Here is a 16385-nt window from a genome sequence, read left to right as displayed (position 1 = left end):
ATAATGTCACAATTGGCAGCTTGTGCTCTGAATTTTATCGCTTTGGAGATAAGCGTTGCTGATAGCACGCTATCTCCGCGATAAAATTCAGCGTAGGCCAGCGATATTTATCCTCACGCTAAGAGCGCTGAGCGGTAATTATCGCCGGCCCTTGCTGATATGCCCCTAAGAGACTTAGTTTAATCTCTCAATTAATTGACAAGCATAAACCTATCTCATTCCCCAGAGCCCGATCTCTTTTCCATCTACTTCACTCATTCTCTGGTATCAGAGTGCTTTATTTGCACCAGTTGCGTTCCAAAAGGACAAATTAATTTTTTGTTAGGCACGGGGAGATTAAGTGATTTGCCCAGAATCACAGGATGTTTAGCGTCATTGCCGAGACTCGAACCCGGTTCCCCAGATTTGGGGTCAACCACCCTAGCCGTTAGGCCAACTCCTCTCCCCAACTAGTCACCCAACAAATTCAAGATTCTTTATTGCAATTGCAAGATGAGGACATACCTTGTCCTTATGAATCCAACCTAATTCATTTATTGAAAACTAGCCGTAAGGCATCTGCTATTTATAAACGCCTTACCTGCCCACTTCACTCTCGCCAGATATCTAAACTTCGAGTACAACTGGAGCAGGGTTTACAGGCAGATTGGTCTACTAGTTGTTGGGACAGGATTCGGACAACAATTCATAAAGCACCTAGAGCTGCTAATAGTGCACAAACATTATATTTTATGTATAATAGACTGCTTATCACTCCAATGTGCTTACTGAAATGAAAAGTTGCCTTGCATGATCATTGCTGGTCATGTAATGCACCTCACTGTGACTTGATGCATATGATGTTTATGTGTCCTCATGTTCATGATTTCTGGTTACGGGTTCGGCAACAGGTCACTACTATTTTTAAAGTGAATGCTCCTCACTCTAGAGAAAATATATTAAGAGGTAACCTTTCTTCTGATTGGGAGCAATGTACATCTAGACCTCACGTATTAGATCTCTTAATTGTTGTAGCATTTCACCAGATAACCTCAAATTGGAAAACTAAGGTGGATGTCTCTTACAAAGTATGGTGATAAACCGTGTGCTTTAGTCATAGTTCAGATAGAGTCTATATACACACTCTCACATTAGCCCTCAAAGGAGGAAGTATATGGTCACCTTTAACAATATTTCTTGATCACTCTAGTGCATATAATAAACGGTCTAATATTATAGCCGATGAGATTTGAAAATATCATGAACATATACATACATTTCATAACCATTTTTTGTATGCTATTTCCCCGCTTGTACTGTATACTTTGTTGGTTGCAAATTTGCATCATTACTATTTTCTAGATATTGGATATTGAGATATTTTCTTTTATGAATTTCCCTCTCCTTTTTCTCTACCTAAAACATAATGCTTTATTGAAATGATATTGTAGTTATGTTTTATTTGCTTTTACTTATTATTGTTCTATCATTTCTATGAATGCAAATGAGTTTACATACATTTGTACTTTTTCTTTGCTATTTACTATCTTGTTCATAATCTTACCAATATCTGCTTAAGATTTCAATAAAACATCTTTGAACTAAAAAAAAAAATCCCACTTTGCCCTAGTAAGTGGTACAAATGGCAAAGTCATCTTGCACTGCCTGTTGGTTCACATAGCCCCTGGGTTCAAAATGCTTCTGTGGAGTAAAGATTGCATAGTGGTGCCAACTCCTAGAGTCTCAGAGACTCCAACAAGCAATGAGACATTCACATGCACCCTAGAAACACTAGTTAAAATCAGCATAAGTCTTGTCATATTCTGAGGAATATTTACCCTTCCACTGTAATCTGACATTGTAATACCAGAAATCAAACCATAGGTGGTTTTTGAAGGGAGGATCGTATTAGAATTAGGTGTGAAAATTAGGCGTAGCCCACCATTTGAATCAGCCAAGCTACATGATTGTTTATAGTTAACGAGGCATTTTTATCGCGTCCATTAATCCCCTTTTCCCCTATACCGGTGCATTCTTTATCTCTGTTTCTCTGCATCCACTAGCAGGTTCACTGCCTCCTCCGAGCCTAAATCTTCCACTGTCTCATTGAAAATTGGACAGGACCTTCTCCCATTCTGTATTCTTTTCATTGTTTTTTGGTTTGTGGAGTTTGGTTATCTTAGTATAATTGTAATGAGATATACATACGTAACTTTACTTTTGATGATTTGGAGAAGACTTTTAGTATTTTATTAATATTTTTACCCCATTCATTCTCAGAATGTAATACCTGGGGCAATATTACTCCAGTGCCTCGGGGGCACATTGCTATTACAGAAAGGGCCACAGACGCTTGTGTGACCCCTTCTGTAATACAGATAGCACTGGTGCACATATAGCGCAATCGCTATCAACACAATATTAGTTTCTTAATAGTTCAAAATAAAATTTAATTATCAAAATGCATAAAACATCACAATAAAAAGCAACAATTAAACTTTCCAAGTGACTCAATTAAACAAAAAAAAAGACAATATATATAATTGTCTAAGGATATTTTGTTCTTGGATACAGAGAAAATGGCCGTACGGAAATGCACCAAATCTGGCACATATTAGAGGTTAATTCAGAAAGCTTGCTTTTACGATTCAATATAAATCCTTTCAGCAGTTTTCATTCAAAGAAGAGGTAAGGTTTGGCATGAAAAAGAATAAAAAGTTGGATATATTTGGACTATTGGTGTCTAGATATGCTCTTATTGGCCAATTCAAAGGGAACTACTCAATCCTGACTTGATGACTACAACTCAAACAATGTGATGTGACAGCCATTAAAGGTCTCAGGCACATGGTCCCTGTGTCCTGAAAATAAATTAAAAACTATCTAAGGGTGTATTGTGGGCACACTTAGACCATCACGGGCATGTGGGGGTTGTCCCCTTGATTGGCTGGCTATACCATGGGCAGCATTTTGTGTTAGCCATTACAGGACTCGGGGATTGGTCTTAATAATTAGTCTAAGCCTGTTTGCAAAGCCCTTTTAACCAACTTACTATGTTTGCACCTTTGTCTTTCAGGTATTTAATGGACAGAAGACCTATACATTTGGCCTCCCATTCTAGGTGGCACACTTTCTACCTTTCATTGGCCACTTACTCTGCTCATAGTAAACTGAGCCTTAACTTTCCCCTAAGGTAATCTAAACTAAGACCCACTCACTCTCTAAACCAGGAATAATATTTTTTCTCATAATGTATTATGGAGGAGGGTGGTGCATAGTTTCAGAGTTGGGTGGGGGAAGAACAGGGCCATTAGAAATATTATTTTGCACCTGTAGTTGTTAAAACATCACGCAGCCAGGATTGCTCAATTAATTACAGTGCATGAAAAGTCACATAAATGGTGCTTCATTAATGAATGTAAAAAGAATTATTGATGGACAGAATTTAGAACAATGTCATACATTCACCCCAGTACAGAGATCTGGGCACAAATCCATATTTCTTTGCTCCCAGTGCCATTCCAGTTTGAACCCAGCCATATGAAAATCAGTCTTGAACCTGCGCCCAATGAGAAATGTCCAGCCCAAACTGCCAGGCCAGGTCCTCCCTGGTTTTTTTAAAATATGCTGATGGTGGTGGATTAATTAATGGCGGGTACTATTGCAAATAGTTATTGTATCTAAATATTCCTAAGGTTGACAATTCACATGACTGCATTGATCCTAGATAGAAGAAGCCTGCTAAGTTGTGTAACTGACTATACAAACATTGCTTGAACTGGTCTCTAAAATGTATTTCTTATTGTTTTTCTTCTCTCCTTAGTCAAGTTGGCTGCTTCTGTCGGAGGCAGGGAGGAAGAAGAGGAAGACCTGGGCTAAAAGCCCAGTGGGAGAGAGACACTTGTATGCTCCCGAAGAAGATCCATGCAAGTGTGTTGGCCTTCCGCCAGCTGGAGGATCTGAAGGAAGATAAGAATGCAACAGTCTCAACTACCTCAACTGGCTCATGAACAACACCTCAGCCACCATGGGCAGCTGCGCCAACTGTGCCCACAGCAGCTTGCCATAAGCTCTCTCCACCCACACCACTAAGCACACTTCTATAAGGTCCTTCAGGGCCTGGAGAACCCAGAACAGGGTCACGAGAACTTAAACAAAAGACTGGAGAATTTAGAGGGTCTTTTTTTTATTAGGGAGTGGGCATCAGTTGTGAGTGGTTTGGGTAGGATAAATGGGGAACTGGTCAGTTTTGTGTTGTGTAGGGCTATGGAGGGTATGGATCTATTGCAAGTGTTGTGGGTGGGATAAGTTGGGGAAGAGTCGTGTAGTTTTGTATTTTTTAGGGTTTAGGGATTTGGGGGTTCATCTCTTGTTGGTGGTGTTGGTGACTTAGATTTTACTTTTTTAACATAATTATTGTAATCATATACCTAATGGCCTGTTCCTCTGTTAATTTAGTTTGCTTTACTGTTTGCTAATCAATAGTATCCAGAGTAAAGTACGGAAATCCCGCCTGTAAACTAAATGACAGATGCCCATACCTTGCCGAGCAGGAAGAACAAAAACGTTCCATCATGCTCCCTAACTCTCTCCACAAGAATTATCTTTCCATGCCAGCCCCAATATGGAGCATTACCCCCGTGCAATCAGTACCAGAAATCTAACCATGTCATGTCTCCCCCTTCTGCGAGGCTCTTTCCATTAGTGATAGCTATGTAATGCTCCTCCCTTTGGACACACAAATAAGTAGTAATATCCAGAGAACAGAAGCCACATTATGGTGGAGCCCCTAAAACCAAACCTCTCTCTCCTCATCAGCTGAGTATGGATGGTGATCACCTCAGCTCCCACACTACCTGTGAGTGGCTGTTGATGCAGGATGTGTTCTCAGGAGCCTAACTATTACCAGCTCAATAGGTCCAAACAGGAAAAATGCAACAGGAAATTAGGTTTCTTATTTCTAGCGGAGAAGGCGAACCTTTAAAACAAATTCTGCAACATGAAACAAAAGAGAGTTTATGGCAAATCAAAAATAGAGGCATACAAAAATCAACACATTAGGCAGACTTATTGACTAAATCAATGATCTTACATTTTCACAATACACATATAGTGCACATAGTAAAGATATCAAAGCTATTTAAGTTACAGGAAAAGTATGGATTGTCATGTTACACTCTTGCAAACAAGGTGGGGGTGGTTTCTTTAGCTAGTAGTGTCCATGTGGGCATAAATTATACAACAAGTACTCAGTACCTAGCCTTTGTATTTTATTTAGTATTATTTTCAGAATGGTCAGGGTTATAGGGATTGTGTGGGCAACTTTGCAGTTTTTACCCTCCTATTGTAATGGTTTGGCATTTCACATCCACCCTGCCGAGTGTGAGGTCGCTTAATGGTGGAAACAGATTACAGCACAATAGATGTCACAACTGTGAGGGGAAAAGGGTTGGGATATTCACCAACGGATGGATAAGGGGAATTGTAGAAAAGTTGAACGAGAGAGCACAGCACATCTGCCATGGGCAGAAAATGGCAGTTATGTTAACACAATCCAAACAGCCTTTATCAACCCACTGACTCTCAAATTAGAGTCACAGTTAAAAAATCTTAATATTAATTAAAAATGAGACTGCATAAAAATTATGCATGTGCATTTTGTAATTATCTATTTTGGGAGAAGGGCTGAATCTCGGAGCAGGAACATCATAGAGGTTCCTTACAGAAGTGAAGACCTGCAGAATGACTAAAGAAGAGGGAATATTTGAGAGATGAGGTAAACATGGGGCACAACGTCTCAGCCTAAGGAGCATAATATGGCATAAATACAATTAGTTGCAGGCCAACCTAGTGCCACTCCCAGATACTTTCCATTTGTCAGACCTAGAGGCTGTTCTTCATTGTAAAGTCTGTTGGTTGACCATAAGTTTTAATTAGTTATCTTTGTCAACACTCGGCCTGAATTGGAGTTTGGCCGAAGTGTCCTCCGTCTCAAACGCGATGGATCTACTGTCTGCCTTATTAAAAGTGACCCAGGATGTAATGGACTATAATAAGATGGATGGGATATCCATCATGTTTGTGATGAAGTAATGCCTCTCAATCAGGCTCTTAGTTAGAAGGCCAAAATGACTGTGTCCTTGATTTTCTGTCTGTGTCTATGTTTGTTTATTTACCTCTCTTTGTATACTAAATATAATAAAAATGAGTTATGCTATTTTTTGTTTACCTTTTAGTCCTGTATGTAGTATTCTTATTCATGGTCTTCATGCAGAGTGCACTCATTTACCACACTTGAGACGTCTGAGAAATCAGCCTCATCCACTGTCTTGTGGAGCTTGACCATTTTTAGAGAAGAAATGCTTTCCTTTTTGCTCATAATGAGCCTCCCCACATTTTGAGGAGATAGATATGTCCTGCTGACCATGACAACTGCCCTGACTGCACTGAAAAGCCTCTCACAGGATATGCTGGCTAGCACATGCTGGATATTTTATTTCCAACCTCCTGAATTCTGGCCACTGTTCTTTTTCACATTTCAAACCAATGGAGCAATAGATTTTGATCTACTGTGAAGCTTGTTTGTTCATCCAAGTACTCTAGTAACATCATCTCTCTTGTGGTACTTGGCATTTGCTGCTCCTGAGTTTCCTTCATCTGGGAGGTTGAGAGAAGTTGTGAAAATAAAAAACAATAGTAGCTTGCATTCTCACGTTTCCACAATAGATTTTTTTAACGGACCGCAATCGTGTTTACTCTATGTCGTGTAATGGTGTAATTCCAGGCACACCGCATAACATCCGGAACACAAAATTAAGAAATTATGCACGAGACAAAAATAATCCAACGTAAAGGAAATTCTGCTACAATTTAGGGCCAGATTATGATGACAGTGGGACCGCCATTGACAGCCCGTCGGTGGCGGTCCCACCGCCATCGTAACCATGTTTACCGCCTGCCGTATTACAATGGGGGTGGCAATGTTCCCTCTAATTTTGTTCCCCTTTGTTTGGTAAAGAAGGATGCTTGTGCACCATAGGTAAGGCTATGTGAGCCGACATGCGACAAATCCCTAGCAAGCAAATGCTGTCTATAAGCTACCAAGTGCCTAATCTGTGTCTGATTTGATTCCAATTACCCTCTCAGTCGTAATAGGGAGGCAAACATATTTAAATTCATTTGTAGGCTGGTCAGTCACCTCTAGCAGTCTCAGGGCTTAAACAATGGAATATTTAAGATTCACCAGTGTGAAATCCATTGAAGAAATTACCTAACTCCACTTTTTGTTCAATTTCAGAAGATCTCAAGCTCTGGTCAACCCTCCTGGAATGAGTAAGGATAATCAACAATTGTCAAGATCACCAAAAAGCAAAGAACTAACTGCGCCCTACCAAACGTCGATCTGGTGCAGGTAACAGGATGTAACAGGAGGTGAAGGCAACCCAATGTGCTCTTTCTCACTCACATTCACTTTGATGCATAAATGCTCCTACAGACTAACTGCATCTCAATTGGAGCACACCTTCAACCTCAATTATGACACCAAACATGCTACTGACAACAGTGAACACCGTAGCCGTGAGGGGAACGGCCAACATTATCCTTGCCTGTCTCCTGCCATCATCCTGCTACCAGCCTGCCGTGACGGGAACGGCCAACACGGGACTATAGTTCCCAGCAGCCCCGCCCGCTGTGACGCTGTTTCCCACGCCCGGAGGCACGACAAAATCTCTGCTGGCCTCCAGCAGCTCGGGACACTGACAACAGAGAACACCGTAGCCGTGAGGGGAACGGCCATCATTACCCTTGCCTGTCTCCTGCCATCATCCTGCTACCAGCCTGCCGTGACGGGAACGGCCAACGCGGTACTACAGTTCCCAGCAGCCCCTTCTGCCGTGACTCTGTTTCCCGCACCCGGAGGTGCGATAAAACCTCTACCGGCCTCCCGCAGCATGGGACGCGCGCGGGCCGTGCCCGGGCGCAGCCATTGCCAGGAATGACAAATGTTCCATCTGACGGTGGCGGATTAGCAAGGTACTGTGCTCTTTGATTTGTCCTCTCATCTGACTGGCAATAATAACTGGCAAAAATAACTGTTAAAGGGGACCCACAGCTGTTCTCTGGGGACATTGTGCTCTGACTGTTTACGCGCCTGCCAGCGCAAGCTGCCTTTTCCAATGATTAGCTGCTTTCACTGCACAAGTAGAGTCTCTGTGTTCGCGATATGGGGAAGAGGAAACTAATAGAGGGCAGCGGAGGTGGTGGTGGTAGCCAAAACCCAAAGGGGAGAAAGGCCAGGAAAGCTTCTAAGCATCTAGCCAGCAACTGCGTTCTCAACAGAATAGACACTTTGATTACGGAATGTGAGGACATTCTTGTAGAAAAGCAAACCAAGCACACAAATATTGGCCGCTCGCCAAGAGTCTCATGCCCAAGTTTAAATCGCATCACTACTATTCCATCAATGTTTCAAAGGGCACCCCCTCAAAGAGAATCCACAATGTCACAGAAATCATTACCAGACGACTTGGGGTCATCCCCACACCCCGTTATTTCACACACAGTCATTGACATCAGAACCCAACAGTCTGAACCGGCAGTACCCTGCACTAAAAGATTTCTGCCGCTTCAGGATTCATTGGAGGATCACACTAGAGATGTGCCCCTGCCGTCTTCACTGCCACCCCCCTGTGTAAACACTGTCGCTCTAGTACAAAACAATTTGAAGATCCAAGAAATGGTCGGGTCGTGCACAGGCCGGGCAAGTAGAAAAAGGTGAAAGAATTGTCGGGTGCCACTGAGGTATCACTCTCAAAACCCTAGGAGTGTGAAAAGACAAACAAAATCCATGCGTTGGCTGGACACAGGCAACGTCCCTCTGGGCACACCTCAAAAAGCGAGAGCTTAAAGCGTGTTTAATCCATCTGATTAAATAAAGGTGCAGTGCATGCTTGAAATCATGATGTTTATTGGTCTCTGGGCTTTTCAAAATGCTTCATAAGCTTTAAATGTGATGAACGATGATATTGTACATGCTCCATATCATCTAGTTGCCATAATCCCAATGCATTTCGGGCCCATATGGCCCTTCATCAGGGGAGTCTAAACAAAAAGATATATAACAATGAATGACTATTTACAATGAGAGATTGCGCCATAAGACAAAAGCCAGTAAAGGACCCTGCCAGCGAGTTTATAAAAAGTGCCAAACTACCATGGTAGCCACATTGTCATGTGCTGCAAAGCATGAATAAACATACTAGAAACCAAAAGTGTATTAATAAAGTTGCAATAATCAAAGGATAACCGAAGCGGGTTGCCAACGGTGACGAAAGCGGTCAAACAAAATGCCGTGTTTTGTGCTCGGTAACAATAACAAAGTGATGAGGAAAAACGAAACAAGGTGAATACTGCTGTTTGTGCATGGAAATTGAAACGGAAGCGTGAAACTAGTGCCTATAAGAGCTCCGTGCAAAATAAAATAACGTACACGTGACTAAACACACAAGTATTCCGGTTCGTGCAAGTATTTACCTTGTGCTGATGAATCAGCTGTTCGAGCTGTAATGGTGCAGCGGTGCCGGTTTTCGGTCACGAAATGTGAGTGAAGCTGCTCGACAACCAGCGCGCATTTAAAGCGAAAAAGGCTGCCGGTGTAAGCCGGAAGTGACGTGTGGATGGTTAGTCCGCTTAGCTGTTCAGAACTAGCGGAAATAATCGGCGCCATGTTACAAGTACCAGTGAATAGGCAAAAAGGTGGATAAGGTGTGAACAAAGGACAGGCTAAGTGTGAAATAGGTGAGAACAAGCAGTGTGTGTGAAAATAATAAAAGTTGAAAAACTGCAGACATGCACATGCAAAGGGTTTATAGGTAACAAGCGAATTCCAAGCGGTCATTGAGACCCTTCGGTTTCAGAGAGTCCAGTTTATAAATCCAGAAATTTTCACGTTGCAGTAGAAAGGTGTCATTGTCTCTGCCCTCCATCTTAGATACAGTTTCCAAAACCAGGAATTTCAATTGCGAAATGTTGTGTTGTTTCTCTAGGAAATGAGCGGCCACTGCTGATTTCAAATTGCTGGTGCGTATATTACTTTTGTGCTCCAAAATGCGCGTCTTGATCTTCCTTATTGTTTTACCAACATAAACCAGGCCGCAAGGGCATTTTAGTAAATAAATGACGTTGTTGGTGTCACAACAAGTAGCATTGACGTGCAATTTGATGGGAGTGCCTCTCATTGGGTGTGCAACAGAGTTGCCCCTGATGATGCTGTTGCAGTTGCTGCAATTTAAACAGGGAACTGTCCCTTGGAACGGTGTAACAGGTGCAACAATCCTGGGGCGAATCAGCTCTTGAATGTTTTTACTCCTGGTATATGCAAACATCGGTGGATTGCTGAAGATGCCATTAAAATCAGTTTCAAACGTCAGCATTGGCCAATGTTTTCTGATTGATTGTTTGAACCTGTGGCTCATGGTGGAAAACCTGGAAACCATGACCATGCGATTTTTTTCTCCACGCGTAGTGGGTTGTAACAGTCTTTCACGTGGCGTGTTAGCCACTTTTGTTATGGCGTTCGAGATGACCTCCTGAGGGTAACCACGGGTGGTGAAACGATGTGCCATAGCTTGAATTTGATCTTGTGATTCAGAATGATCAGACACAATTCTTTTCACTCGCAGTAACTGTGAAAATGGTAAGTGGTTCTTCAGTGCCGGTTGATGGAAACTGGTGTAGTGTAGCAGGTTGTTGCGATCGGTGTTTTTTCTAAACAAGGTGGTAGTGAGTTGATTGTCACTTATTGTCACCTGAACATCCAAATATGTTATGGTTGCCTCATGGAAACTGAAGGTGAATTGGATGTGATCGTTGATCTGATTGAGATTTGTCAAAGCTGCCTTGAGAGAATCTAATGAGCCAAACCATAAGACGAAAATGTCATCTATATAACGCAAGAATAGTCGTGCATGTTCCTTCCATGTGTCCAAACTCAGAATGAATTTATTTTCAAATGCATGCATGAACAAATTCGCGTAGGTAGGTGCGGCACAGTTGCCCATCGATGTACCAGTGAGCTGTAGGTAAAAGTTGTTGTTCCATCTGAAATAGCTTTGATAAAGTGTGAAGGTAAGGAGTTCCATCAAGAACACTTGTAGATCATGATCCAGATCAGACTGCAGTAGTACCTCTTCAATTGCTTCAATTCCTAAGTCATGAGGAATAGTAGTATAAAGTGACTTGACGTCAATGGTGCACAACCACACTTCTTCGTCGTCAGGCAATGTAACCTGATTGATCTTGATTAAAAAATCAGTGGTGTCCTTGACGTATGTGTTCATGCGAGAAACAAACTGTTGTAAGTGAACATCCAAAAACTTGCCTATTGTTTCATGTATGCTGCCCCTCGTGGACACTATTGGACGTAGTGGGGGATTCATAAGATCCTTATGAATCTTGCACACCCAATGAGAGGCACTCCCATCAAATTGCACGTCAATGCTACTTGTGACACCAACAACGTCATTTATTTACTAAAATGCCCTTGCGGCCTGGTTTATGTTGGTAAAACAATAAGGAAGATCAAGACGCGCATTTTGGAGCACAAAAGTAATATACGCACCAGCAATTTGAAATCAGCAGTGGCCGCTCATTTCCTAGAGAAACAACACAACATTTCGCAATTGAAATTCCTGGTTTTGGAAACTGTATCTAAGATGGAGGGCAGAGACAATGACACCTTTCTACTGCAACGTGAAAATTTCTGGATTTATAAACTGGACTCTCTGAAACCGAAGGGTCTCAATGACCGTTTGGAATTCGCTTGTTACCTATAAACCCTTTGCATGTGCATGTCTGCAGTTTTTCAACTTTTATTATTTTCACACACACTGCTTGTTCTCACCTATTTCACACTTAGCCTGTCCTTTGTTCACACCTTATCCACCTTTTTGCCTATTCACTGGTACTTGTAACATGGCGCCGATTATTTCCGCTAGTTCTGAACAGCTAAGCGGACTAACCATCCACACGTCACTTCCGGCTTACACCGGCAGCCTTTTTTGCTTTAAATGCGCGCTGGTTGTCGAGCAGCTTCACTCACATTTCGTGACCGAAAACCGGCACCGCTGCACCATTACAGCTCGAACAGCTGATTCATCAGCACAAGGTAAATACTTGCATGAACCGGAATACTTGTGTGTTTAGTCACGTGTACGTTATTTTATTTTGCACGGAGCTCTTATAGGCACTAGTTTCACGCTTCCGTTTCAATTTCCATGCACAAACAGCAGTATTCACCTTGTTTCGTTTTTCCTCATCACTTTGTTATTGTTACCGAGCACAAAACACGGCATTTTGTTTGACCGCTTTCGTCACCGTTGGCAACCCGCTTCGGTTATCCTTTGATTATTGCAGCTTTATTAATACACTTTTGGTTTCTAGTATGTTTATTCATGCTTTGCAGCACATGACAATGTGGCTACCATGGTAGTTTGGCACTTTTTATAAACTCGCTGGCAGGGTCCTTTACTGGCTTTTGTCTTATGGCGCAATCTCTCATTGTAAATAGTCATTCATTGTTATATATCTTTTTGTTTAGACTCCCCTGATGAAGGGCCATATGGGCCCGAAATGCATTGGGATTATGGCAACTAGATGATATGGAGCATGTACAATATCATCGTTCATCACATTTAAAGCTTATGAAGCATTTTGAAAAGCCCAGAGACCAATAAACATCATGATTTCAAGCATGCACTGCACCTTTATTTAATCAGATGGATTAAACACGCTTTAAGCTCTCGCTTTTTGAGGTGTGCCCAGAGGGACGTTGCCTGTGTCCAGCCAACGCATGGCTCTAGTACAAAAAGCAGAGCCTCAGGAGACCAATTTTATTATAAATGCACTCAGAGCAGATAATGGCACAAGAAGATCAATGCTAGAGGGCCTAACCACCTTAGTTAAAATGTTGCTGCAGCCTAACCAACAGCATGGTTCCTCAGCACAATGCAGTTTTCCACAATACTCCCAAAACAAGTGCTCGACACATGATACACTTCATCACAGAAATAGCAATAGTAATACCTCCAGCAACCCGACCACGCACTATTCGGGAAATCTCAAAAAACCCGTTAGGAGCCAACCTTCCTCGGATCAAGTAGAAAGGAGAATTAGCAATTCTGCTAGTATTACCCATAATAGTCATAGGAACCTAGCTCCAACACAAGAACCTCAAAGGAACTATAGGGCTACACTCCCCCGATACATCGAACCTCCCTCTCCAGGTGACCAACATCAGCTCCCCCCTTCAGCCCTTGTAGGCACCTCACACCAATGGCAAGCCAAGAAAATCTATATGACTAACGTTCCAAAAACCAGCACAAGAGGCACGTTTGAGAGCGAAGAATCACTGGTTAATAAAGTGATCCACTGGATCCGTCATGTCAGGGGCTGTCAATCTTTAATCAGAGAGGATATCCTCAGGGCACGGAGGTGTACCTCACTTACCAATTCACTAGATTGTATTTTCGCACCTGCCCACCAACTGGCTCCTCTATCCAATTCAGGCACACTCCAACACATGTGCACGACATAGCAGTAATTCTGCAACAATCAAGGCATCTAGTAGGTGCCTCGACGCCCGAGGATAATGACTGACTACAGAACTTAGCTTCTAAATGCCCTGACATTTTTATCATTGCCCCTGGCCTCAACGATACAGTCTGCATCCTTGGGAATATAACTCCATGTAACATCCCACACCTCAACATGGATAGCCTTCAATGTAGAGCAAGTGTTGGTAGAACCCCTATTTTGTCCCAAGATGAGATTAATGGTGACTCTTCCATGCACTTACCCTCGGAAACACTAGTCCACCCACCAAACATTAACCATATCCCAGCCCAACATATTGCTTGTACCTCCGCATTACATCAACAATTAAAGATACTATCATGGAATGTGGCAGGACTTAATAGCAAAATTGCACACCCTCACTGAAATCACCTAGTGGAAGGATTTGACATCTGTATTTTCCAAGAGACTTGGAGCTTGGTCCCACTGCATAAAGCTGGCTATGCTTGCTTTCACACACCCGCAACTCCTAACAGGAGGGGCCGACCCGCTGGGGGCTTGATCACTTGGGTCAACATCGCTCTCAACTGTCAAATCACTTCTCGAATTAGTTCAAGCCCTGACATTTTGTGGCTAAGCATTAGGGGGCCAAGGGGTGGTACCACAATCAAACTCATTAATGTCTATGTGAGAGGGACACAAGGTGGCAGGCCATCGCCCACCATCTCAACATTGGAGGACTGCCTAGCTAACTGCCCACCCCACTCTAGAGTGGTGGTTGCAGGTGACTTTAACTGCACCTTTGAGCCTTTGGCCAAAGAAGATCTAGCGGGCACAGAAGAATACGACAGCAGATAGGCAGTTCCTCAGCTAGACCTTCCCCCAATCAAGAAATGGTCACAACAGGCGCTTCAACTTAATGCCATCACTATGGAGTTTGGCTTGAGGGAAGTTAATGGTAGGTCAGCATCAGACAAACATGGTGCCAATGCTTATGATAGAGTTACCTGTCCATCTCGGATCGATTCGATTATATTCTCCTTTACTTTAAGCTATGGAGAGAATTGGTCGATATGATCGTGGGCTCCAGCATAGAGAGCGACCATAACCCCCTATGCCTAACTCTAAAACTTAATGGGAGGCACCTTATTTCCAGCTAAGCAACCTACCTCTGATAACCACCAGTGAGGTAGTTCCCTCAAATTGTAAAAAAATCTTGAAGTGGCAGAAGTCAATACTGAATGACACTAAGATTACTGGCATCAAATGTGATCTAGCCGCAAGAACACTAAAGCTTCAGGCCACCATACATAGTGTATCTCGAGCAGTCGATGTCCCAAGGGCCCACTTACATACTGTTAGCCGTATTGGCGCATATTTTCAAGTTCCCATTTTGAATAAAAAATTCATTGACAACACCAAGGACCCATACTCTTGGTTTACCAAAAGCTGCAGGCAAAACAGGTCTACTAGTTGCAGCAATTAAAGAGAAGAATCAGCAGTTCATAACAGCTGCTAGAAAATTGTATAGCGATACAAAAGGGCATATGGCCATGTCTGAACTGGGGTGGTGGAGTGAGCTAAAGAATGATGATGGATTAAACCCAGATCAGTTGACTGGGGGTGAGTATTTGATTTGCTCAAACGCTCCGTCCGTCATCCCCTTTGGTATCGCTTTGTTCGCCCTAAGTTGGCAGGGGATGCCCAGACGTGGGTCCCTTGCTCACTTTGCCACTGGATTCAAGATAGCCTGGCTGATGAGGGTTATGAACCCGAAACCGGTCCCAGGATGCTTGTCTCCGGTCTAGGGAAGACATGGCTTGGCAGTTCGGGCTGGACTGTTCCTATGAGGCACAGGTTCAGACTGATTTGCATATGGCCATGTCTGAACTGGGGTGGTGGAGTGAGCTAAAGAATGATGATGGATTAAACCCAGATCAGTTGACTGGGGGTGAGTGTTTGATTTGCTCAATCGCTCCGTCCGTCATCCCCTTTGGTATCGCTTTGTTCACCCTAAGTTGGCAGGGTTTTGCCAGATGTGGGTCCCTTGCTCACTTTGCCACTGGATTCAAGATAGCCTGGCTGATGAGGGTTATGAACCCGAAACCGGTCCCAGGATGCTTGTTTCCTGTCCAGAGAAGACATGGCTTGGCAGTTCGTGCTGGACTGTTTCCATGAGGCACAGGGTCAGACTGATTTGCATATGGCCATGTCTGAACTGGGGTGGTGGAGTGAGCTAAAGAATGATGATGGATTAAACCCAGATCAGTTGACTGGGGGTGAGTGTTTGATTTGCTGAAAACGCTCCGTCCGTCATCCCCTTTGGTATCGCTTTGTTCGCCCTAAGTTGGCAGGGTATTGCCAGACGTGGGTCCCTTGCTCACTTTGCCACTGGATTCAAGATAGCCTGGCTGATGAGGGTTATGAACCCGAAACCGGTCCCAGGATGCTTGTTTCCTGTCCAGAGAAGACATGGCTTGGCAGTTCGTGCTGGACTGTTTCCATGAGGCACAGGGTCAGACTGATTTGCGTATGGCCATGTCTGAACTGGGGTGGTGGAGTGAGCTAAAGAATGATGATGGATTAAACCCAGATCAGTTGACTGGGGGTGAGTGTTTGATTTGCTCAGACGCTACGTCCATCATCCCCTTTGGTATCGCTAGAAAATTGTATAGGGCAGCCCAGCATGAGGCAAAGATAGAGTGGGACGAATTGCGCTGGCAAGATCTCAAAGATGCCTGCTCACCTAAAAACTCTAATTTGTTCTGGAAGTTGGTTACCTGGGGAAGCAGCTCAGGTGCAAGGCCACCAGCAAACTACATCACTGGACAGGC

At 43.2% G+C, this 16385-nt stretch overlaps 1 protein-coding gene across 1 annotated transcript in view; it reads left to right on the top strand.

The window, feature by feature from the left end:
- The window catches only part of LOC146861462 (uncharacterized), a 98854-nt gene that overhangs the window by 16758 nt on the left and 65711 nt on the right, over positions 1-16385 (top strand). Inside the window, exon 3 of the mRNA XM_085646244.1 lies at positions 7697-8013. Coding sequence (XP_085502370.1) covers positions 7697-8013 — 317 coding nt within the window. The remainder of the gene's footprint in view (positions 1-7696; positions 8014-16385) is intronic.

Source organism: Triturus cristatus, chromosome 3_1 (genome assembly GCF_964204655.1).
Source record: "Triturus cristatus chromosome 3_1, aTriCri1.1, whole genome shotgun sequence".
Lineage (NCBI taxonomy): Eukaryota > Metazoa > Chordata > Amphibia > Caudata > Salamandridae > Triturus > Triturus cristatus.
This window is presented reverse-complemented; position numbering and strand designations above follow the sequence as displayed.